The sequence below is a fragment of the Perca flavescens genome, chromosome 21 (assembly GCF_004354835.1).
Source record: "Perca flavescens isolate YP-PL-M2 chromosome 21, PFLA_1.0, whole genome shotgun sequence".
In the NCBI taxonomy this organism is placed as follows: Eukaryota; Metazoa; Chordata; class Actinopteri; order Perciformes; family Percidae; genus Perca; species Perca flavescens.
The window spans coordinates 21,049,977-21,075,843 of NC_041351.1; the positions used below are offsets into that span (position 1 = coordinate 21,049,977).

The 25,867-nt window shown below is 40.8% G+C and overlaps 1 protein-coding gene across 1 annotated transcript; it reads right to left on the minus strand.

Moving 5' to 3' along the window:
* Positions 1–587: 587 nt before the first annotated feature.
* Positions 588–24,497, minus strand: vstm4b (V-set and transmembrane domain containing 4b). Its single transcript, XM_028566876.1, has 8 exons — positions 24,384–24,497; positions 18,101–18,508; positions 8,669–8,722; positions 8,294–8,401; positions 7,763–7,796; positions 7,548–7,666; positions 4,697–4,761; positions 588–3,943 (listed from the first exon to the last, which is right to left on the minus strand). The coding sequence occupies exons 1-8, from the start codon at positions 24,433–24,435 to the stop codon at positions 3,818–3,820; spliced, it is 966 nt and encodes a 321-aa protein (XP_028422677.1). The 5' UTR covers positions 24,436–24,497; the 3' UTR covers positions 588–3,817.
* Between the last annotated feature and the right edge of the window lie 1,370 nt (positions 24,498–25,867).

A 25,867-nucleotide genomic window follows, 5' to 3' on the forward strand; every position in this document is an offset into this window, starting at 1 on the left:
TATTGCATTTTAGCCTCAGTTTTCTTGTCCTTTCAGTCCTGATCACTTATTTTAATATATATTTATTTATTTACCAAGTATGTCCCCTCTTTGAATAGCAGACTTATGTTTAGAGGGTATAATGTTAACCATATTCACCATCTTAGTTTAGCATATTAGCACGACAATAAGCACAACACAGTACAGCTGAGGCTGATTATAGTGTTGTTATCAGTTTTGCAGGTTTTTGCCAAGGCTTTGGCAAGAGAAAATTGACATGATGGCTCTAGATAAAAAGTTAGGTTATCTCTATTCATCCTGAACATCCAGTACATTGAAAAAGTCAGAGGATCAAAACTTTATGGAAATCCATCCAGTAGTTGTTCAGATATTTCACATTTTGACTTTTTGGTGATGCTAGAAAAAAAGGTTAGGGGATCACTAAAGTCAGAGGGCTTTATCCTATGGGGAGCATGAATGTCTCTATAAAATATTATGGCAATCCATCCAATAGTTGTGGAGATATTTCAGTCTGGACCGAGACACACCAACATCAACATCCAATTGCCGCTAGCCTGATTAAAAACACCTCTCTGGCGGCATACTGCTCACATCCACTTTTATATTTATTTCATTTACTGATACACACTGTACAGATGAAATGTAATAAACAAACAAGAGAAGAAATGCTGGAATGTTGATGAATGCAGAGGTCAGTGGTGGGCAGGGAGAGGGAAAGGAGAGAGGGAGAGGCACAATTCACACACCTGGTTCTAGTTAGTGGACTCCCATTAAGGACAATGTGGTCTGGAAGAAACTTTACATTTCACAGTCTAAGGGCATTTTTAAGACACAATCTGCCCACCACTGAAAGGTCACTTTCAATCATTTCATTTCAATACACACTGTGCAACTGAAACATGCATAAGCAAATAACAATGGAAAATTGGAATAGTGGCAAATGGAGGTTGATAGTGTTTTGAATTGAAACGTAATAAATAGGCGGGAAACAAAGAATGTCAAAGTCCACAACCACCAGCTTGCTGTAAAAATGGGTTATACATTTGCGGTGATTCATTGGGATTTCTTTAAATGTCACCTGGCTGGCAGCCATATTGGAAGTCAGCTTTTGTGCTACATCTGCTGACAACATACAATTTGACTTTCTCTGCATTTTCAAACAGACATGGATAACTATTCTTTTTGTAACTGGAGACTCTTTCATCTCACCAATCCAATACATGTGTATGTCAGCTGTTAGCTAGCTAACCATAATTGCTACATAGTTGACTACATTAATCTAAATACCACTACAAGCTAATTCTTAAGCCCAGTTCAGACAACAGATGTCCTTGGAGCCGCTCTGACCGCTGCTTTGATCGCTGTTTTGATTGCTGCTCTGTCAGCTGGTCAAGTCAGTCAAATTTCAACTTTTTGAAATGAGTTTTAGAGGTTCAACGAGCGCCGCGAGTGTGGTATGTGGTCAAGCGAGCTAGAGAGTGACTGAAGAGAGGTAGCGATGTTAGAACAAAGCAGTGAATCAGAGAAATAAAATGTTGTTTTCGCCATTTCATCACTACTAGAAAGTATCTCACTATCACTAACCTCATTCATATTTTAAGATGCTACAATATATATCCTGCTACAAAAAAGCCTGTAAAGTCAGAATTTAGAACGGAAGTACAGAGAGTGAGATGATACACTGTCTTGTCTAGACTCGTTGGTGTAAACTGGAAGGTTGCAGGTTGGCATATTGCAAGTAGTTGCAAGTTTCAACTCTTCGCACCCTTCTCATCGCAAATCTTTGGTCTGAACTGGGTTTTAAATGTTTTACAGAAGAGTCAAATCATTTTAATCAAGTGACTACTCTATAACTACTGGTTACCAGATAAGTAGCTGGTTCAGCTAGCGTTTCACAACATGGGACTACAGCAGGCATGCGTGGCAGAAAATGAGACTTGTATTTGTGAAGGGCTCCATCTGCATGGATAACTCCACATAAGATAGTGGAGGTCTTGGGGGAAGGGAGGGATCCGGTGCCTTTGTGTCTGGGTTTCAAGTTCACTGTTTAAAAAACTCTCCTTTGCTTTTCCATGCCTCAATCCAGGGGATCATTAAATGGAAAAAAGAGGCCTAAGCACTTTCACACTCAGTGAGAAAGCAAGAAGACCGTACAAAGGTATGTGGGAGTACAGCCGATATGGCTTCTGGCTCTTATCTCAAACCACAAAATCACTGTAAGTTTGGAATTAAACTATGAATTACATACATGTGAAATAGTACAAACACAGGTCTTAAGTTTGTCCCTGTTTGTAGATCAGGAGTTACAATTGTTTGCAGATTTTGGGATTTATAGTATGTGCCTTTGTGAGAACCTACAAGGGTGTTTAGCCTACATGTAACTCCACCTTTGTATGTCTATGTTTGTGTGTGTGTGTCACTAACTGCCTGTTAAGTTGATGCTGGCACCAGATAAAAGAGCCTCGCACAGTCTCACGTACTATGTGGGGGGGTCGGGGGTCTAGTGGCTACTTTAATCAACTCTGTGGAGTTGTGGTCATTATAAATTGCAGTCACACAGAAACACGCTGAACACAGATGTTGTGAGGTAGATAATGCTGGGAACACACTAAAAGTAAATCACATTTGAAAATGCACAAATAAAATAAAACAAACGGATGTCTTACATTTACTTTGTCTCCTTCATAAATCTGTTTGCTCTAGATGGGGTTTCCCACAATTCTCTTTGTAATTAACTTAAACCGGTTGAGAAATCTCAAAGATTTAACGATCTCAGGAACCATGGCTTATTGTTGCTTACACATAGAGCCTTCATGTTTTTCAATTTATTAAACTGTCCAGAATAATGTGCATTTATGAATTTAAAAGAATAGTTTGACATTTTGAGAAATGGTTTAGAGGAGAAGATCCATATCTGTCTCATGATGTCCATATGTTTGCATGAAGCTGGAGCCGGTAGGCGATTAGCTTTGCTTTGGAAAGTCCCAAAGAGTGGAAGCAGGGGCTAGACAGCTAGCCTAATTGTCTCCAAAGTTATAAAATACACCTCTAAAGCTCACTAACTAACACACTGTATCACATTTGTTTCATCCACACACATACAGAAATGTAAGAATTTGTGGTTTTGCAGAAAGTTACGTACATACTTTTTGTCATGGCAAACCAAGAAACAGTTACAGCACGTAATTTCCCCTGGTCATGCTAGCAAGCAAGCTAGCTACAGCCAGGCTAGCTGTTTCCCCCTGCTTCCACTTGTTATGCTAACTAAGCTAATCACCTCCTTGTTCTAGCTCCATAGTTAACGCACACAGACAAGAAATAGCAGCATTATTGTTATGCGTTGATAGCAAAGCAATATCTCACTTCACTTCAGTAAACTTTACTGGCTGTGATAGCCACACACCACAGGACTTTAACCTTCAGATATCGGGTTGCAACCTGTTTAATGTAAATGGGAGGGCTCAGATTAGCCTGCAAATTCAAATCTCCGATCGCCCTTCCGTTTGTCACGATGGACAAATCTGGTCTAAATCATCACCAGTCTGTGTTCCGAGTTTAAGCTACACAGGATTCAAACATGGGTGCAAAAGAAATAAAATATATCAAAAACTCCAGTATGCAAAACATTTCCTTTTGCATCTTGGTCTCATAAAAGAAAGTAATATAAAAGAACATATAAAACCATATATACAATTGTCATAATTGTGGGACATTACACATTTTGCCCTTTACAAACCATAGGAATACAAAATAATAAGGATTATAAATAGACAATAGTTTTTACATAAGGCACAGTTACTATTGGTGCGTGTTTCTCTCACAGCTGCTGCTCCCCAAACAGTATCTGAGCGTACACAGTGCTGCTACACGACGCCTTGGTTTCCGGAATTGGCTTCACCAGATCCAGCTCTGCGTAGGTCAAGTTCTCCTCCACTATCTTCGGCTGGAGATGGAGGAGGAAATGGAGGACAATAATGATGGAGGAGAGGGGGAGAGGGAGGGAAGTGGTATTGGTGGTTAGAAAATGAGCAGAGAGGTTGAGAGAGATTTTTATGTCGAACTCCATCATTAACCTAGAGCTTGAGATTTCTGTCAGTATGAATACAGACAAGAAATCTTTTAAAATGAGTTAAAATTGAATGCTAAACAGCAGTTCTTGCACTGTATCCTCTCTCCTGTCCTTGGTATCCCAATGTTTTACAGCGTTGGTTTGGTAAATGTGGGCAGGTTGTGTGCAGACATCCCCTCACAGGATTCTTCGGTTGAGGTTGCCAAAATTCAATTACATCTTGCCGCATTCTGTGCCATTAAAATGCCATGTTGCCACAGAGTCACTTTATTCCAGTGACAATTTAAACAAAATTAAACCCGGGTTATGTGGCACATTTTATGACATTTTCTGGAACTTTGATTACAGTCATTCCTGTTGCATACTGGTTGCTCTCCATTATATTTTGAAACAATAATGGAAGCCTGTCACTATGAATGCCTTGCTTGGTACATTATGGTAAGTAAGTCTCAGGCAAAAGGTGCCAATGCATGTGTACTGTTAGAAAGGTTTTCTCCAAAGTGATATCCCACACATATGTAGGTTAAAAACTGGTGAAAACGATTACTGGGTAGATTTCTATTTGGCAACAATAAAGAATGATGATTAAGATAAAGTAATGTATAAAAGGGCATGCATAGAACTCACCAACACTACTTTTCTTGGTTGTGGTTTTAAAAGTTTGGGTTTCCGTGTTTTGTCTCCAATGGGAGCTGCAGGGACAAAACAAAAGTCAGCGGTTTTGTAGAGATCTGTTACGCAAATGTAATGTATATATTTATGTATCCACCATGAACTAGACCTCTACATTCATAACCACAAACTTGACATGCGCTCTCCTTCACATAGTGTTTAGACAGATTTCTACAATTCTGAGTATAATAGGACATGTTTCAAGGCCCTTACTGGTTCTAATATTTAAAATTCAGTCCCACTTCTAAATAAATGGTCTTCTGAGTGGAGTTCTGAATAATAAACAATAACCATTCACCTCTTTGGTCAGTATTTTTATATTAACAATGGATCAATTAACTATGTGTAATTTAAGAGGGGTCGCCTCTAGTGATGAACCCACAAAGAATGATTGCCCAAACCTGTAGTCCATCTCAGCCTTACATCATTTTAGCATCTTTCAGCTCAATGCTTTGGATTTATAGCCTCCAATTTAAAGGAATACAGTAGTTTGGTATTTTGGGATTTACACTTTTCACTTACTTACTACAAGTAAAATGTGAAGATTAACACCACTCCTGTGTATGAAGCTAAAGCCATAAGCCGGTTAGCTTAGCTTAGCATGAGTACTGGAAACAGTGAAAGACAGCTAGCTTAGCGCATTTCCAACAGTAACAAAATCCACATATGAGTACTTTCAAAGCTCCCTAATTAACATATGTTGTTTTAGCCATACAAAACCCAAAGTGTAAAAACGACAGTTCTCCGTTAGTTGCCTGACAACAGTCGAAATATTCTGGCACACAACCCTTTGTAAAATGGTAAATTGACAAGATATCACATGTTAATTTGTAAGTTTTGGATGCTAATAATGTTGCTTGGTGTATGCTGGATGTGTAATCAGGCAATTGTTTGCTGACCCATTCGCCATAATGACTTTTTACAGTGATATTATGTCAATGTTGTGTTTCCAGTTTGTTTCACTGCCCCCAAGTGGCCAAAAAAACAACAAATATTACAGTTTTAAAAAGTAACATAAACTGCACAAAATGGCAACAATCAACGGGGTCAGCCCTACAAAACTTCAACACCCCCAAACAGCAGTATTTCCTTTTTAACAAACTTCCCACTTGAATTTTAACATCAGCAGTGAGTTGGGAGGAAATATAGGGATTTGGTAGCTTTGCCGCATCATAATGATCATTAGGCAGCACGGTGGCTCAGTGGTTAGCACTTCTGCCTCACAGCAAGAAGGTTCGTCCCGGGCTTTTCTGTGTGGAGTTAGCATGTTCTCCCTGTGCTTGTTTGGGGGGTGCTCCGGTTTCTTCCCACCATAAAAGACATGCATGCAACTAGGACTACAGTTGAAAATTAGCCGACTGGCTAACACTGGCGCGTTGATTAATGTGCATTGTCCTAATATAAAATAAATAAATTAACATAGTACTGAACTCAAAATAACTTTCCTCTGTGAACTAAATTATGTATTACATTCCACATGCTACCACATAAATCAAGAGTTTATATGTCGAAAGGGCGGATGTTGACCTCAAATGCCAGCACATATTTCGGTATGGAAAGCCACGCAGAACAAAATGGATCAATAGTAAACCTCAGTTTGGACACATGCTCAGCTATTTCTGCTAGTGTTTCTCACTGACAACAATTCTTTACAGGGATCATTTTCTGCTGCAAAAATATCAAAATGGAAGGATGTACAAAAAAATTAGCCACCCATGACAAAACTAGGTGTAAATGCTAGGGATGCACCGAATCCAGGGTTCGCGTTCGGATTCGGCCGAATATTGGGCTTTTTGACGGGGTTCGGTTTCACTGCGCGCGCTACGCTGGTCGACGTAATTTATGTTGACCGTTCAATGCAGTAGGCTGTGAGAAAGTGAAAAAAAAACTCGCGAGCCGAAAAAGCGCCGCCCGGCAGCACCCCCAGCCAAAAGACAGCGACCCAAGCCGAACCACACGCCCAACCCGCAAAGCCGACCTGTCCCGCGGTGGCAGGGATCCCAAACAACACACTACATTGCCGCTGCCAAAACCTGCGCCGCTGCCAAAACACCTGCGCATGAAACATCCGAAAGAATACGAGCCGCATAAAGGAATCCACAGACAGTAGCCAAAACGCAGCAACTTTAGGTACAGTAAAGCAAGGACAGTCACAGCTAAAAACTTGTGTTAACCAGACAGCCTCTCCCGGGCTGTCAGCCGTTCTCTCGGAGTCTCCGTACAGTGGGAGCGGAGCGACTGCTGCTCGTTAGCTAACGTTAGCTTTCTAATTTCACCCACCCAACATGCCTTCATCATACACTGGTTAGCGAAAATTTGCCAAACAAAATTGTCACTCATCTGGCGATAGTGATGTGCTTTCCTACGATGTGAAAAGAGCATGTGAATTCAACATTAAGTTGTTACATTTGTATGGTATTTTATTGTGTAACCTCTCAGTTGAAGGTTAAGAGGAAGTTACAGCAAACATAGAGCTTTTATTATGACGGGAAAAACGGAAGTGAATAAAAGTGTTGTATTTTCTGACGGTTGACTGTGTTGGGGTGGAATAAAGTGAGACGCGCAGTGCCATCTTGGTTCCCGCATAGGAAACCTGTTTCTTTATTACACATTTAACTATTTTAGAGGCTGTGGACGCTGTTTACTTCATTAATGGGTTTACTGTGTTAATAGACTGAGGATCGGATTAGGATTCGGTTCGGTTTCGGGTTCGGCAGAATCTTAACCAGTGGATTCGGTATTTGGCCAAACCCCAAAAATCGGCATTTGGTGCATCCCTAGTAAATGCACCCAGACTCTTATTTACCTTTCGCTGGTATCTCTGGTGGTATCTCCTCTTGGTAGTCTCTGCTCCTTTTCTTCCTGTATCTCCTCTCCTTTTTAGGCAGAGCAGGAGACACATTGACCACACTGGTCTCTCCTGAGCTGGATTGGGACCAGATTAACCAAAGGTTTAGTGCACTTAAGAACATTTTTAGCTTTTATGGCTATGTGTGAGGCTGTGTCAGCCTAAAACCTTACCTGTTATGCAGGCTTTTCACCAAGAGGTAATTATCTGCAGAGATATACAATACAACATTTAGAAACATAATTACTGGTGTGGAGACTAGATAAACTCTAACTCTATACAAAGTTGAGTTTGAGTAGGGTTCTAACTTTGAAAGAAACAAGATAAATCATTGAGAAAAAGATAGGAACAGGATAAGGGAGAAAATTGATACATTAGAGCTACAAGAATTAGTTGACAATCGATCAATAGACAAATATGAAGATGTCCTGTTCTTTGCGGTTTTAAAACATATTAAACTGAATCTATTTTGGTTTTAGTCTCACAAAATTAAACATGTAAAGGCATCACCTTGGACCTAGAGAAACTATGATAGATCATTTTTCGCTATTTTCTGACATTTTAGAAACCAAACGATTAATCGAGAAAATAATCTACAGATTAAGCAATACTGAAAATAATCGTTAATTGCAGCCCTACATAAGAGCCAGATTAATTAAGGTAGGTCAGTGTCAGTGGAGAGTTATCTTGATGTTGCTGCTAACCTTTTAACCTCTGCTTCCTCTGTATGTACTGGCAGGTTACTGTCACTGTGAACATGCACATACACAGCAAACCCACTGAGCAGATCAGCACTGCACACAGGTACACATCTGAAACACAAAACATGTACACATCAGCTATTTTGCTTCTCTTTACACAAAAATCTGAAGGAAAAAAAGGAGTACATATTTTGATGAGCTATTTAAGGCACTGTACTATATCCTTTGGGTTGGGCTATTTTTGCCTGCCAAGGACGATACAGGGCCAGTCCACCACAAACACAGACGCACGCATACGCACACACACACACACACACACACACACACACACACACACACACACACACACACACACACACACACACACACACAACTTACCTTCTAACAAGCTCCACAGGCTTTCTTTGGCCTTGGTGGCTGGTAGGACATGCACTACATGAAGAAAGAAAGAGAGAAAAAGAAGAGAAGCATGTTAAGTCCATAGTCATCACAGTGGCCTCCCTGCCGCCTGATTACACGCTGGCTAGAGTTTAAATAAAGCTAATTGTAGGAAGACAACAAGCCGAGGTTGGCCTCCTCCCTGCCTGATTCGGTCTCTGAATCACTCTCCAGAGGGCTCGACCTCAACCTTTGCTGGATAAATGAACGCAAACAGTTGCTTTAGAGTTATGCATCATTGTAAAATTTAACCTTACATCCACCCATACTCTTTCACCTTCATAACAAACTTGTGGTAAAACAAGGCAACCTGTGCCCACTTTGTTTTATGTCCACACAGTGGCTGTATATCCAACCTCAGACTTGTTTTTGGGACATGGACAACATCAAAATATTGGAACATTCAGATCCCAGTCATTTGATCTGCAGGCATTTGTAAATTTGCCATTATGTAAGTAAAATTCAGCTAGCCAGTAGGCTATCATGTTAGAGAACAACAATCAGTAAACTAGGTGAGCCAACTAGGTGCATCAAAGGTCCCAGGAATAGAACCGTGGACGTTACAGTTAAGTGGCATGCGCCCTAACCATTATGCTGTGTTCACACCAAACGTGAAGCAAACAAGGCGCACACAGCTCGGTGAATTTCACTGCCCACAGATGGCTACAATATTTTTTTCCTCAATGCTGACAGGCTTTCCCGACTTTTAAGTATTCATGTCACACAGCGCAAATTCACCTCTATTGGCGTCGTAGCAAAAAAAAAAGACATCAATGTCTTAGCTGGCTCAAATACAGTTAAAACTCTGCAAAATATCTTAAATATACATTTGATGGTAAATGCATTTGATAACCCAGTAGTTATGGTGCCGAACAGACTAAACATAGCAAAAAAAGTTAGCATCATCACCAGTTAATGATCCCTGTAGCCTAAGTCATGTATATAAAAGGAGCAGGATTGTTTTTGTATTTACGTTAATTAGCACTATATCATCATCGTCAACTTTATTGCCATACTCAAGGTCCATTCAGAAGACACAGACATGACATACAACATACATTAAATAATGACAGTATTATTAAAAAAGTGTAATATTGAACTGTTTGGCAGACCTGTGATGCCTAATTAGAATTGCTAGCATTGACTGGACAATTAGATGTTTGCTGGAGGCACAGTCAGATCAGACACAACTTTAAAGTGCACACCATAACGAGAACGAGGAGAAGCTTGGTAAAATGGATGCAACTTAAAATGTTTTTCATAGATATGGCTTACTGGACATTCCAGCACCAGAATAAATAACTACTACACCCCAAAAATCTAATATGAGCACCAATGGGGAACCAAAGGCCTGTGATTGCAGCCTTTATCTATGTAATGAGAATCCCAGCTATTCGCTGCTTGTGTCCAAAATGGCTGAGAAAAAAATGTTTCCCATACTCGACCTGAAATCTCGCCCCACACACTCACTCATTTCTCCACCCCATCTGACCACAGTAGTCTTAACACCACTGTACTCTTGCTGAGCTGGTGGTAGGAAGCTCGTGAAGTGACACCCACCAGGGCATCTTAAAAATACTCCAAACCACCAAAAGCTGACGACAGGCAGGCTCGCCATGCCGGCTCACCACGCCGGCTGGACACTTTCCCACAGGGAAAAGACTGGCTGTGCTGCGCGCTGATTGACTGACTGTCTGCATGCATCAGATGATTCCAAAACTAGATTACCAAAACCTAAAACTCCAAAAACTAAAGTGCACATTCTGCTATGTCATTCAAAAAAATAGTAACCAGAACCTTCCTTCTGATAGCTGAAAAAAGATTAGTGAGACTTGATTTTTCATATCGGTTCCTTTTCGGCTTGGTTTCCTGTAGCAGTACAGTAAATGTCCACTAAAACAAATCAGACCTTAACAAGTCCACCATCTGTAGGTGAAGGCATTTTCTGCTTATAGGGAAATAGACATATAAAGAAGTGGATGCACACTGAAGTATAAGTATCTAATTGACCATTTATGACAATGTCCCAGTCACAACTTTCATTAGGGATTAAGTAAATTACGAAGTAACGAAGTTATTACAAAGCTGTCAAAACCGTCAAAGACCACAAAATGCAGTGGGATGTTTAATTCAGCAGCATGCAATTCAGTTACTTTAAAATGCTGCACCATGCTTAAACCTCTCTGGTCAAACTAGTCATTTTGTTATAGGATAATATTTATTAAAACAAATTTTCACTACCAGCAATAACACGTTGATCGTTGAACACATTCCCTTATGCCAAGCAGCCAACGCCACATGGCTTCTTTCACCAGTTTACAGAGCACCACGTTAAGCAAGGCCAGATTAGAAAATGAAATGTAGTTATCGGCGGTGTTAGCATTTTGCCCAAGAGGTGCATTTTCCTTGGAGTTCCAGTAAGATTCTTCTCTGCTGTTAAATGGCTTTCAGTTATCTGGGTTTTTTTTTTACCCAAGGTGACATTTTCACCTTGTTTAAAAACTTTTGGTAATCCTTTTCCCAAGACTGTTGGTTGAAATGCTTTTATGGACCCAACAGTTCTTTGGCCGTTCTCTGTTGGGAAGAGGGTTACCTCTGGGTTCGGTCCCCATCTGTGAAATCACTAACCTGATACTGACCACATGTGGCCTATACAGTAACTGCTGTTCGGAATCACCTGCCTTCATTAGGTTTATGGGCAAGATTGACAAAAAAAACCCTGAAGACTTGGAAGTGGATTTTTACAGGTTTTATAACCTTATACATTTGGACAATTGCCAAAAATCTACTTTTTAAATATGAGATATTTTTTTATATATGAGAAGGTCTGCAGTTTAAATGGTTTAGGACTGTGCCAAATCAAAGCCTGTGTTTAATCAGAGGTTAAATCACATCTGGCATTTTTTTGTATTTTTTGCTAGCAGACGGAATAGACGAGGAGGCACCTTCACGCAATGCAAGTCAATGGAGAGCGGAGAGTTGTTTTCCCCTTTGGTGGGCGTGGCTTTCCAGATATGGCGTAATGTGTTCTGTCTCTAGGGGCCCAACGGCGCAGAAGCAGCGCTTTCTGGGCTTCATGCACCACTGAGCAACTTTTATAGGAATGAACACGACACTGCCTTCAACGCTGTATCCGATTCTCTTTATCTATCCATGGGACCCACTCTGTATGAAGATTAGGGTTGGGTATCATTTGGATTTTTACGATTCTGATGCCGAACCGTTACTTTTAAAACGATTCCGATTCCTAAACAGAGTTTTTTATAAATTGAAAATGATTAAAATTTAACAATATATTAACATTTACGGTTGCTAGCTAACGGTAGACTACAGAGAAAGGGTGATATTTTTATGTCCTTTTCGGAGCGACAGAGGGAAAATATTTCAGTCGACACATTAAGTCGAACCGAAATGAGGAACCAGAATTTGCGTTCTAATCCGATCTGATTCCTACCGGTTGCGTAGGAACCGGTTCCATAGTGGAACCAGGTTTCGGTAGCCAACCCTTATGAAGATATGAAGGGCTCATTCTAAGCGAACAAAAACATGATTCTTATTTTCAGGTTATTAATATTATATTCCATTTCTGCCAATAGATTGTCCTAAATCCTACTCAATAAACCTTTAACACAAGTCAGATATTTTGTTAAGAATATCAAAGCCAAAAATCCCTTGGAGTAAAGTTTCTCTTATGTGTTGGCTTCCTGCAGATGTTTGTAACAATGAACTTGCAACTCATCAGAGGTCTACATTATGTAATTTGGCCATTATGTTATTAGCAAAGCTTGTGTGAAAGGCATATTTTATATTAGAACACCAATATTGTAGCATTCCCTTTTCCCTATTACAGATCATTGCTCATGAAAATCTTAAAACCACCAGTGCATGCTGTAAATGATAGCATCTGTGGTAAAACTAAAGCAAATACATAACACACCAACACTGTCACGCTGCACAGTTTCTGAGTGAAATATAATTCAAAACAGACAGTTCTCCCACTTGTTTGAAATGGCAGATGATTCAATTTAAAGACCCAGTCTTCCTTCACAGTAACATATTCACAGCGTAAATCCCGATAACATCTATGACGTTTATGTGCCTCAGGTTCTGTGCAGCTCTGTCAGTGCGGCAGCTGTACATGTTGAAATAATCAGAAATGGGATAAATTGGGTGTACTGTATGCCATTAAACTGGCTTTTATCCTCATCTAGAAAATGGCTTCTTTTTAAAGCAACTTTTGAATGGCTGAAGACTGCGTTGGACTACAGTGGAAACATTCAAACAAACTACTTTTTGTTCATCAGAGCCACAAAGATGCATTCATTTCCTGACCGATTCAGATTTGTGGCTCTTTTTTTGTTCCCTAACAAACGCAACACTGTAAACATCAATACGCAGACATGTACTGGAGTGCATAATGATCCTCTGTCTTCACCATCTACTGAGTCAGTCATTGCTCTAATTTACTGTATTATAAATGATAGGAGATAAATGTAAGTACACAGCGACGTTGTGTGTCTTAACAAAGGTTGGAATAATTCACTTCCTGTTGTCTATTTGCATCTTTTCTTCTAAGAATTGGCATCGTTTAGTACTTTTGCTAACTGTGTCTCTATTATGGCAATAACATAGGCCTATTTTGTTAGTAAAAAAAAAAAAGAAAAAACCTCTACAGGGATGTTTGTGACCCCAGAGCTGCGATATTTCTGATTGATTTCTAGTGAAGCTGCCGATACAATACCCAGAGTTCCATGTTCTTGCTATATTTAAACTCATGCCACATCCTTTTGCCGTCTACCTCTTAGAAGCACCCAGTCGCCCACATGTTATAGAAATACTTAGGAGTTCAGTTTGTTTATGCCAAGAGGAGGCTGTGTTCAGACTGTGCTCTGCCCCCAAACTATTTGACCTCTCTGGATGTGTTTATTATAGCAGTACTAAGTAGAGTAATGGTAGTTTTGTGTGATTGTGTAAACACCTGGTCACCTAATGTTATCCGACCACAGGAATTCCATCACTTTGACGTCACAAAGACACTCATTTGTGCACATAAAGTCTCAGTCATCTGCTGTTTCTCATATGGAGTGGGGACCAGGAGCAATGGTCCCAGAGGGGTTTCAACCACTCAGATGTGAAGCTGATGTTTATCATAGCTGTCAACTGTTGGTGTGGATACTGGGAAGGAATACCACTGCCTGCTTGTCTGCTGGGAAGAAATAGTGCAGTTTTCCAATGTTGTTGGAGCTTTGGCCTGCATTACAATGACTCAATCTAGATACTTGACATGTTTTGTATTAGGAACTCGGAATTTCTATGGTGACCAAATTAAATGGTATACAATTTAGTTAATTTTGTTTTCTATGAATTTTATAGATTTAAATGGGCAAGTTTAAAAACAGCCTGCATGACAAACTGGGGGTGTGAAGTTTGAAAGATGTGGGCATTTACCAGGCCGGAAAAGTGTAATATAAGATGCTATTCAGTAGCATTATTGGAAATGTAGGATCAAGCATTCTTTGAGCTTAACTAACATGAGACAACTGATATCTCAGACAGTGCTGCTTCAATTTTGACCATTCCTTTTTATAAATCTGTCTCTCATAACTTTATGGAAGTACAATACAAAATTGTTAGCGTGCACCTTTAGACAGATTTTCACCTGGATTTTACGTCACTAACTAACCAAAAAACCTTAATGTCGTACTTCATGCTCAAAGAGGACACCATTCACCAAAGTTTATTCTCATATTTCTTACGATTAAAAAACTAACTTTTCCAGATTAGAGTCACGTATTTTGTTTTTAAAACTCTAAAGACTGGATTTCAATAAATAGGTTGGATTAAATGTGGAATAGGATTTTTAGAACCAGACCAGACCTGATTAGTCAGATTAGGATTTGAAGAAGAAATTCAGACCTAACAAAAATCAATTTCAAATATCCAAGTATCCATTTAATTTCAGAGCAAAGGGATTTAGAGTACAGACATTAATGCTGACATATGTAACATCATCATTATTAATATCTCTGAAACCACAATGGACTGGTGCTTCCTTGGATGAAAATAGCTCTCCACATCCTAAACCACAAAAGGTTAAGAGAGCCAAACACGAGCCAGCTGCCCTCGACCGTCATTGCAGACAAACATTCAAACTTTACCTTCCTCAGGACAACTATCTCTTGTTCCAATTCGGCTGAGTCTCTCTGGACTCCGTCTGTTCTACTTTTGGGAGGGGAAACTCCATGTCCAGGCCAATGTCAACAGCTCTCGGTATGGACCGTGTGTGCCTGGGCCCAGACTTGGCTGTGGACACCCCAAAAGTCACAGCCTGAAGAACGCTTCCATGGAAAATGTGGTGAGCAACGTCTAGTGTTGTTGAACACTGACAGCACTAGAGCAATGAACTTGAATAATAAATTAATTGTCTTTAGATTGTTACAAGGTTTAAACTTTGTGATGTACTCGTTCCTTAGATAAACCATTCTCAAAGGGGCAATTTCACATAAATGCCTCTCTAACTGCTTTCTGCTGATCTTTGATGTAACACAACACTGACTCAACCTAAAGTCAATGCATGGAGGTATCTGCATTTGCTATTCTAAATGCTTGTCTGTTATCTCTTTCTCTGGGAAAGAAAGCTGTCAGAAAGTGACACGTTTCCAGTCTTTTACAAGTAAATAAAGGAACATCTGGATTAGCATTAGCATCAGCATTCACAAAAACCCAAACTTCATTAACAAAATAAAACACAGAAGAGGACATCCCAACACTATCCATTGCTGTTGACTGACAAACGTAGACACATGACAAAGCATTTGACCTGATAGTGATTATATCTGATCAAATGTTAGCAACAGTAACTGGCAGTAGGTCTGTCAAGCTTTGAATTGGTCTTTTTTTCTAGCTTTTCCAAAACCAAAAACACAAGCGCAAACGTGGATTAAACAGTGTGTTTATTTGCTCTAACCATAGACTGTAAATATAATAACGTGTGCAGCATCAGTGACGTCACCCGTTGATTTGTGGACAACCGTTGTGAAGCCGGGAGTTTGGCATTTATTTGGAGCCAGAAGTGACCATTTTGGACAAGAGGGTGGAGCTGGGTAGGATGACCTAGCTAAGCCAGTGTTGTTTATGGTTTCAATGGCGGCGCACTAAGCTTAACGCTAAAGAGGGATATTCGATGATTTCAATGTACACAGTGCCATGAATATGCATTGCTAAGCATCACTTCCGGAGTTTTCCGCGGATTCGTTTAAACGTTATTATGGTTCATAACTTACTGGAACAAAACTGAGCAACGTGTTGTTGCTGGTGACACAATCACTGACTGTATATATGTATATTGAAGCGATCCTGGCGTTAAAGACCCGCTGATCGCTGCCCGATTCTTTGAAATGAATGGCCGCATTGCATTGGGGGATAGGCCTATCGGCTTTGAATGCGTCCTGCTCGGATCATATCGTAATGTTCTGTATTAGCCTATACTGTAATATTTCACCGGTAATAAGACCGAAATAATATTATTAAAGTAAAGAAATTAATACAATGATAACATCTAAATAAATGTTGATAGATGTAGCATTATAGTTTAAAAAATATAAATCAACAAAAAAGCAATCAAGCTTAGGCCTACCTGGCCGAAATATACCGAAATAATAACATTAAAAGAAATACATATAAACCATGATAATATCTCGTGAATAATGTTGATTAAAACAGCGTTTTTTGGGCTAAAAATACCAATAACTGTCACAGATTTAGAGTTAAGGGGCGGGGGGCGTGTTTTTTTCTTTCGTCGATATCTGACGGTGAGGGAATAACATGAATGTCTATCTGACGGACCCCCTCGTCGAAAAATAACGTCAAGGGTACCCCTATTTCGTTGAAACTTGACGCCAGGGTCCTTGACCGTGCGTCATACATTTGACGAGTAGGGAGCGAGACTGTGTTGGTAAAGGAAAAAAAAATCACAGTGTGTTTCTGGTTTTATGAAAGTGAAGGGATTTCTGGGCAGTATCTGGTACCAGTGGATTTGTCATCCATTCCATTGTGTAAACGTCTGAAATGCCAGCGGTGGCATTGAAACCTCATACTCTCTCTGCTCTTTCTCCAAGATCATCTCCCCGGTAAAAGCCTCAACTTATTGCGATGGAGGATCCTTTTATCTCCAGACTTGCTCCTAACCAATGACTTTCCCCTCCCAAATCAAAAGCAAGACAGTGCTTTTGCTCAGTGAACTCACTTCCCTGCCTCTTCAGCCAGATGGATTACATCATCCAGTTGTGGTGAGAGAAAACGCTAATACTGGAGATGCAGAACTGCTCCCGTTAGATAGTTTTTCTGCTATTTTGTTATCACAATTTGAGTTTACTTGGGGGCTCCTCTTCAGGTCTGGAAGCCTATGAACATTGCCCTATTTGCCCCTTTCCTCTCCTTCAGATCAAGGCATTTAGTTGAGGTCTGAAATACTGAGAGTTAACAGGGCATCCATGCTCTTCATCAGAAACGTCGAGCTAAATCCTCAAACTGATTCTTGTGTTCTTAACTGGGAGCTGCTCTCTATCAGTCACAGTTTTCTGCAGCTGGCCGTGGAATATCTTCGCAGACAAGCCTGGAATCATTACTACTTGCTTACTATTATCAACACAGCATCTGTCATTGCTTCTGTTGTGGTTTCAGAAATAGCTGTTAAGTCTCCGCCCTGCACCATTAAAAGCAGTGATGTCATTCTGTGAGAAACTGGGCTACAGCTACTGGTTTGAGTGACTTATAGCAGCCGAATGCAAAAGGTTCCCTACCATTTTTTGGCTTAAGACTCCAATTTTAGTTTTAACATTTGTCGCTTTCCCAATGTTTTTGTCACTTTTTTTTTTTAGATGTTTTTGTCACTTTTTCAACATTCTTTTATCAATTGTGTTAAATTGTTATCAATGCTATTACATTTTATAAAACATCCAAATTCAATGAAGGTAGTGAACTGATCATTTATTTTATGTGGGCAGAATGTTGTATGGAACCATCCATGTTATTTTGTTTTTGACAATTTGGTTGAAAGAAACCCAACTTTCTGATATAGAAACTTTTTGAAAATGGGTCAGATATGACCCGAGGACAACAGGAGGGTTAAAAAATAAAAAACTTTGGGCAGGGGCATCCCTTTCAAAAACTCTCTAAGCACTATTTTGTTCACTGTTTCTTGCCTGGCTTCAGTGTTGACTACACTAAAAGGTGATCCTTGTCCTAAACGACTTATCTGCAACTCGACCAACGTGAAGCAGGGTAATGCTCGCAGAGTGCTTGCTCGGCAAATATTCCAGTGATAAGAAAATGACAGGAGAAACTAAAGCAGTAAGTTCCATCAGCCCTCACCTCTGAGCTCAGTAGCGGCGGTGCAGTTTGACGAGGCCTTCCAGCGCTCCTGGTGCTTTTTAAACTCCTGCACCCGGCACATGTAGAGCCCCCGGTCCCCCTCGGACACGTTCAAGATGACCAGGTCAAATATCTTCCCCTGCTTCACCACCGTCAGCTTCAGTTTGGGCCACGGGAAACTCTTTGTGTAGTTACCATAGAAACGGGCCTTCCTCATGTTGAGGCGGGCGATGAGCAGTTCGTCCTCCGGGCGGTCGGTGCCCTCTGGCAGGAAGATCCATTTCACCACCGGTAAAGCAGCGTTGCGGCGCCGCTGGGACACAACACAGGAGAGTGTGACATTTTGACCCTCCTGGGCCACCGTGAACGGGGAAGGGGTGATGGTGACGTTGATGGCCGAACACAAATCTGGAGAATAATTATACAAGTTTTGTTCACGTTAAGTCAAACTTGTAACAAAAAGAAGGCAAGGTTTTTGGAGCTCGCTGCCAATTTCAAGCAATATATTTTTTTCCATATCTGTACAAACAAAAAGCTGTTCAATCATACAAGCTCTGTAAGCTTTACAAAATATTTTGCCTATTTGAATCTTTTTGCTTTTGTTTTTAGTTATATTTACTTTTTAGTAAACCCTTAACCTCCCTGGCTTGTTTGTTTATGTTTGTACGTTAAAGATACAGAAGATGTTGTTTACATGCTGTCCATCCATATCTGACAATAAAGGTTGATTTAAAGTGCTCATATTAGGCTCATTTTCAGGTTCATAATTGTATTTAGAGGTCATATCAGAATAGGTTTACATGGTTTAATTTTCAAAAAACACCATATTTTTGTTGTACTGCACATTGCTGCAGCTCATCTTTTCACCCTGTGTGTAAAGCTCTCTGTTTTAGCTACAGAGTGAGACATCTCAACTTCTGTACCATCTTTGTTGGGACTCGACACATGCGCAGTAGCTAGGTAAGGACTACTAGCCAGTCCGAAGCAGACTAGGAGGGTGTGCCACGCTAGCAGCTAGGCGAGCATTATAACGTGTGTTACAAAGTGACCACGTTTGTCTCTGAAGTAAAGGCTGGACTACAATAGAGCTGTTTGGATCAGTTTGTGAACAGTGTTTTCTGTTGGAGATGGTAAGGCCCTTTGGGGTGGACTTTGGGCTTTTTCCACTTTGGAAGCCTATTACATGCACAAAAAAGATATATAACAAAAAAAGGAAAGGGAAAACGCCAAAAAGCATAATATAAGCACTTTAAAAGAAAAGATTTCAAATACAACTTCTTTTAGAACCATTTGGAGCAGTACGCTATGAACTATCAAGATGTCTGGGTTTGATTGGATGACTAATGACGATCTGATAATATCCAATCTGAGTCAGAGCTGAAAAAGATGTCAGAGAAGTGGATGCAGGTTGTGTCTTAACAAAACACTTATGAAGCCTTCTTGTTTTGACTGCATGTTGGGCACAGCAGGCCTTTGATTTTGACAGAGTTGAGGCATCTCTCTGAACACATTCAGCTGCTTCCTGTCTTTCCATTGTTTTGTCCATGCAACAGATGGTTAGCAACAATGTTAAAAAAAAAAAAGAAAGAAGAAAAAGAGAGAAGGAAATCATGTAAAAGTAAGTGCTGAAACTAATACAGAATACTTTATTTAGTAAGTTTGGACTGCTAATTAGTTCTTCTAATGTAAAACTCAGTGAGGTAAGTGAGAAAAGTTCAACCAACTTTTATAGTCATCTTGAGACTTAACGTTCAGAGTTGCAAGTCAGATTTTCTTTCCAAACACATTCTTTCAGTAGTGGGAGTTACACATGCTGTATGACACACAGCCTAGTCTCGCATTGCCAGACCTTCCTCCACAGCGCTGCGGAGGAAGGCTAGTCTGGCTAGTCCACACAGCATTCCGGGATGGGAGAGAAACGTGCTCTGGTCTATTGGCATTTCTTTAAACCAATCACAATCGTCTTGGGCGGTGCTAAGCACAGAGAAAAGCCGCGGTGCCGCTGCAAAATTGCCTCGGGAAGGAACTTATTTTAGTGGAACGTGTGTACGTTCAAAAGTTGCTTTAGTCGTGCAACAGAAAACTCAGATTGGACAGATAGTCTAGCTAGCGGTCTGGATTTGTCTGAGGAGCAGTTAACCGATAGTCCTCCTAAATCCACCGGAGTTTAGAATGCCAGCACAAAGAATGTGGAAGGTAACGGACATCCGAAAAGAGTGACATCCGGCGGAATTTCCGTCAGAACGAGAGCAATCCCAGAAGTGGAACATCGTGGATATAGAATACACACAGCCTAATCAAGACTGCTTTCTGTAATGTTAACAGCCACATTAAGACCAGTATCAGTTCAATTTCATTAGAGAAATTTCTGAAGAGAAGATTTAAGAAAATACATCCTTTTCCTCTTTTATCTGGTCTCCTGTTAGAATGTGTGTACCTGATGATGAGAATATTGACTATATCAATACTAGAGCTGTAATCGGGCCTTACAAGTTTGGCCCGACAAGGCCCGAGCCCGACGGAATTTGGCCCGAGCCCGACAAGTACTAAGTATTTTGATTGACAGCTTTTTAAAAAGCCCGAACCCGTTTACAGCCCGACATGATTCAAATGTGCGCACGCACACAGCTCTTTTGCCTTTTGTTGAAAATGAGTCATTTCTGCATTTTTTTTTACATAATTTATTCATGACTAATGTAGGCTATAGGCCACTTGGAAGTTGGAACAAAGAAATAATATAAGTCCTCCTGAGGCCAGCCTCCGTTTCACCTCCTCAGCATCCATTTTCGCGCTAATCGAAACGCATCACCTGACCGCTCATTTAACACGCAACCTGGAGCGCAACCCGGAGCACAAGCCCGAGCCTGGCCCGAGCCCGTGTAAAATTATAGAAATGAAGAGCGAACCCGGTCGGGTTGTCTTCCCAACAGCTGTTTTCCTATTGTTTTCATTGTGGACAGTAGGGGTGTGATGAGATCTCATTGTACGAGATCTCGCGAGATTAAAACGTGACGAGATTTCTCGTCGAGGTGAAAAGTTGTCCCGTGAGGCGATGTGATGTCAGCGTGATGGAGCGTGAAATTACTATTGAAGATCCCCCTGCCACTTTTAAATCATTTGTGTGGCAACATTTTGGTTTGCCTGCGGAAATAATAAACGGCGAAAGAGTGACAGACAAGACGAACACAATATGTAAACATTGTAAGAAAAAAATGCCGTATACCGCGGCTAACACGAGCACTATGCAAAAACACTTACAGCACCACCACAGCTCTCTGCTAACTACTGCACCCGGTGCAATGTTGCCACACAAATGATTTAAAAGTGGCAGGGGGATCTTCAATAGTAATTCCACGCTCCATCACGCTGACATCACATCGCCTCTCGAGACAACTTTTCACCTCGACGAGAAATCTTGTCTCGTTCTCGTGAACCCAATCTCGTGATGTGTCTCGTCTGGTGGAGTAAGCGTCTCGTCACACCCCTAGTGGACAGCGATTTTTTCGAAAATAACCTGAAAACAATAGTCTGCACTCCAGCCAGTTTCACATTCAAATGGCTAGCGGGGCCGTAGTTTGACAAACATGCATAAAGACAGGTAACACTTATGGATCATGCTACTCTAAGTTTGATTAAAGATCATTTAAAGCAACACTATGTTATGTAACTTTTCCCGCTTCGGTCCCCCTACAGGTTGGAAGCGGAATTGTCCATTACGTTGTCCAGTTCATTCGAACTACAGATCCGCTACCCGATCTGGCAACCTTGCATAATGTAATGTAATGGACAATTCTGCTTCCAACCTGTAGGGGGACCGAAGCGGGAAAAGTTGCATAGTGTTGCTTTAAATCCAAATACAATGCATACGCCGAGGTTTGGTAATAAAAAAAACAGTTTCTTAATAGTCTTCATTTGATGCATTTAGTGAACAGTGAATTCATTCAGCTCATTACTTCAAGCCTCAAGACTCGAACCCCCCCAAAAGAAAAAAAAAGGCAAATAAAAAAATAAATAAATTTATTTCATTACGTTTGATTAAAATGTTACAGTGTCCAAAAATTATAATATCTATCTGCTCTTAACTTGCGTTGTCTTCCTGTCGACCATGCAACTGTGCTTTTCTGGGCCGAAATTTCAACGTTTTGTTTCAACAAACCCTTTTCTCAACGTTTCTGTCGATTTTTTTTTCGTTTTTTGAATTATGTTTTTTTTTCACTTTTTTCACAAGTTTTTGTCACCTTTGGCGATGTTTTTGTTGTCACTTTTTCCGAGTTTTTTGGTCACTTTTGGCTACTTTTTTGTAGCTTTTTCCAACATTTGTCAAGTTTTCAACGTTCATTTGTCATAGTTCTGATATCTGAAAGTTTTTGTAAACGGGTCAAATTTGACCCGAGGACAACAGGAGGGTTATAACAGGGTTTAGTAGTTTTCATAGCAATACTGAAATCACAGTTTGAACGGGTCAATGTGATCTAGACCTTAGAAACAGCAGTTGACCAAACAATCTCCACTCAAGGTCCACTTACTCGCCTGTTCTGGAGCTTTTGACCGCATCACAGCAGGTGATGTTTACTCAGTTGGAGCTGGAGATAATCGTACTTGACATTATTTTCATTATCTCAGGGTTGTTGTTTTTTTCAGGCTCATGTTCCTTTCATTGCTGCTGTTCAACTTTTTAGCCAACGTGGACAATAAGTCCTAAAAGTGCTCAGAAAATAATGTTCATAGTCATGCAGTTCAGATCAGTTTGAGCTGCATAGCTTAATCAATTCAAAGTTCAAATAACTGCCAACGATTAATCGCTTTTTTTTTTAATGAAAATAAAGTGGATATTCTCTGATTCCTGCTTGTTAAATATAAATATTTTCTAGTTTCTTCACTCCTCTGTTAGTCGCAGCCCTAGTTTCTCTCAAATCTGTGCCAAATGTGAAAAACATGTCATCCATACACTCAAAACTGAGAGCTTGTTTATGCCAAACTACTGAAGAATTTGCAAGAATTTAAGGAACCATTTCTTCTAAAATTGTCCCTAATCTATGTATTAACACTGGGGATGGAAGTCCTTTTCATTCCACTTCCAATAGACTCCTGAAAATCATAGTAGTGGTGGTTTAAAGATGGTATTTAAGTGTCTAACGTCTGCCTGACTTAAATGTGTCTCAGTAGCACCGAAGCAGTATGAAGGTATTCCAATCCATCCAACAAAGTCTGCTTCACACATAAAAGCTACAGTTTCAGTCCTGAATATCCACACACATCCATACCGCCCACATCTCTAATGCGGCTGTTGTTGCTCGACAGACTTCTTCCCGTCGCGCTGACAGCCGTGTTGTTTTTGGCATGTGACGACGTTACGTTGATGATGGATAAATATTGAGCAACAAACTTTACTACCGCATGGCAATGTATCACACGTCTCTTTTTCCAACCTGCCGCTCTTTCACAATGCACGCTTTCCACGACACGCAAGCACTTTACTGTCACCCTGCCCAGATGCTTCCAGCTCAGCATGTAATTAAAATCAGGGCCTTTTTTTTTTATTTATTTTTTTTTACAGTTTTGTCTTTCATTTAGTTTTGATTGACAGAACAAAACAAGGAAAACCTAGTTGAGTGGCTGAAAATTGCTGTTTTACTGCCGCATGTTGACTCTGAACTCTCAAACTGTTCAATTAAGTAATCGGGTTACACTTTACTTGAAGGTATCTACATAAGAGTGACATGACACTGTCATGAACGTGTCATAAACATTATAAACAAGTCTTAAACGTTCATGACATAACGCTTCTGTCATTAAGTGCCATTCGTTCTTGTCATGACAAGTTAGGGTTAGGGTTCATGTGTCATGACAATGTCATGCGTTCGTGACAGTGTCATGTCACTCTTATGAAGATGCCTTCAAGTAAAGTGTTACCAAATAATCTGTTTTGACAGAAGATCACTGAAATCACCGTACATTAACGTAGAAGTGAGACTAAAAAGCTCTCTCTTTTGCATAGAAAACCACCAATTTTCACTTTTGGAATGTCCTCTCATCTCCGCAAACACAATGCAACTTTGATAAACTTATTATTTTCTTACAACTTTTCAACCTACCCCGCAATCTTACTTGGAACTAAACTATTTCAGCAGAAACTGGACAGTATGCAAAGAAGTTTCAGTTATCTTATCTACCAAAACTATTGTTCTCCATCTCCTCACCCATCAACCTTTGATGGGTGGAACACTGTTTTTGTCTCCACCACATCCACTTTGGTATGAAGTAGAAAATAAACTTTGCCTACCTCCAAGCAGCGCTCGAGTCAGGAGAGCGAAGACCACAGAGCAGATCTTCATTTTCCACAACTGCAGCCTCCATAAACTGCCAGTTAAATGCCTCTGAAGAGAAGAAGCCCCAGGTTTCCTCCTCCTCCTCTACTTCTTCTTCTTCTCTTTTTTTCCCCTCCCAGCTGAGGAGTGTAATATGAAACATTCTACTCAGAACCTCCCGCCACCCCTCCCCCGCTCATGTCACACACAGTGAAAACACATTTGGCAGGCTCACGTGCGCACGCACGCACACACACACACACACACACACACAAAACATACGCATGTGCACAGAAAAAGACAGGTGAGCATGTGCGAGGACACATGCACGCAGGCACGAACACATACACACACACACACACACACACACACACACACACACGTTTGTGGCACTATCTTCGTGGGGACCTGTCATTGACATAATGCATTCCCTAGCCCCTTACCCTAACCGTAACCATCACAACTAAATGCCTAACCTTACCCCTTACCCTAACCTTAACCATCACAACTAAATGCCTAACCTTACCCCTTACCCTAACCCTAACCATAACCTAATTCTAACCCTAATCCTAAAACCAAGTGTTAACCCTCAAACAGCCCTTTGAACTTGTGGGGTCCAGCATTTTGGCCCCACAAAGCTGCCGGGACCCCACAAGTATACTGGACTCCCGGGTTTTGGACCCAATGAATATAGTTAAACAAGCCCATGCACGCACACGCACACACACACACACACACACACACACACACACACACACACACACACACACACACACACACACACACACACACACACACCTCTGATCCTGGCGAGTAAGTGGGAAATGTAATTTCCTGTGCAGGAAAGAGGGGAGGGAGGGGTATGTTGTTGAGATTGACGCCGAGCAAATCACACTTCCAGCTGTGTAGGACAGCAGGCGCAGACCACAGTCAGGGCTTTTATTTTGGAACACACACATATGCTGACACAGGGAGGGGAGGGGGAGAGGGGGAGGGGCTGTGTTTGTGGCCAGTGAAATGATGGAGAAGAAGGTTCATTCTGCATTTAAAGTTACTTAGTTATCCCAGAGTTAAACTGGCGTAGTTGCTCATTTTGCTCTCAAAATTGCAAGCCCCACATTACTGAAATCGTCCGTGTCTGGGGCTCTCTATCCATCTCCTCTCATCTCTTGTCTCATGTAACAGGATCCCACAGTGAATCTTTGTACAGCAGCCTGTCAGCTCTGGGTTTTGGGACACTTTGCTGGCTTTTATCAAAACCTCAGAGAGCAGCGCTGTGAGGATCTGGGACACTTTTTGATTTACAGATAATAAAGGAGACGGCCTGCAGGGCCTCAAAAGTGCTTCTCGTCTGGCGACGGTTTCGACAAACATGGCTGTTCCCTTGACAAAGACGTCCCCAATTTTACCGAAGTTCTATAACCTTCAGCGTTCAGTGCAAAATGTGGTGTGGGGTTCA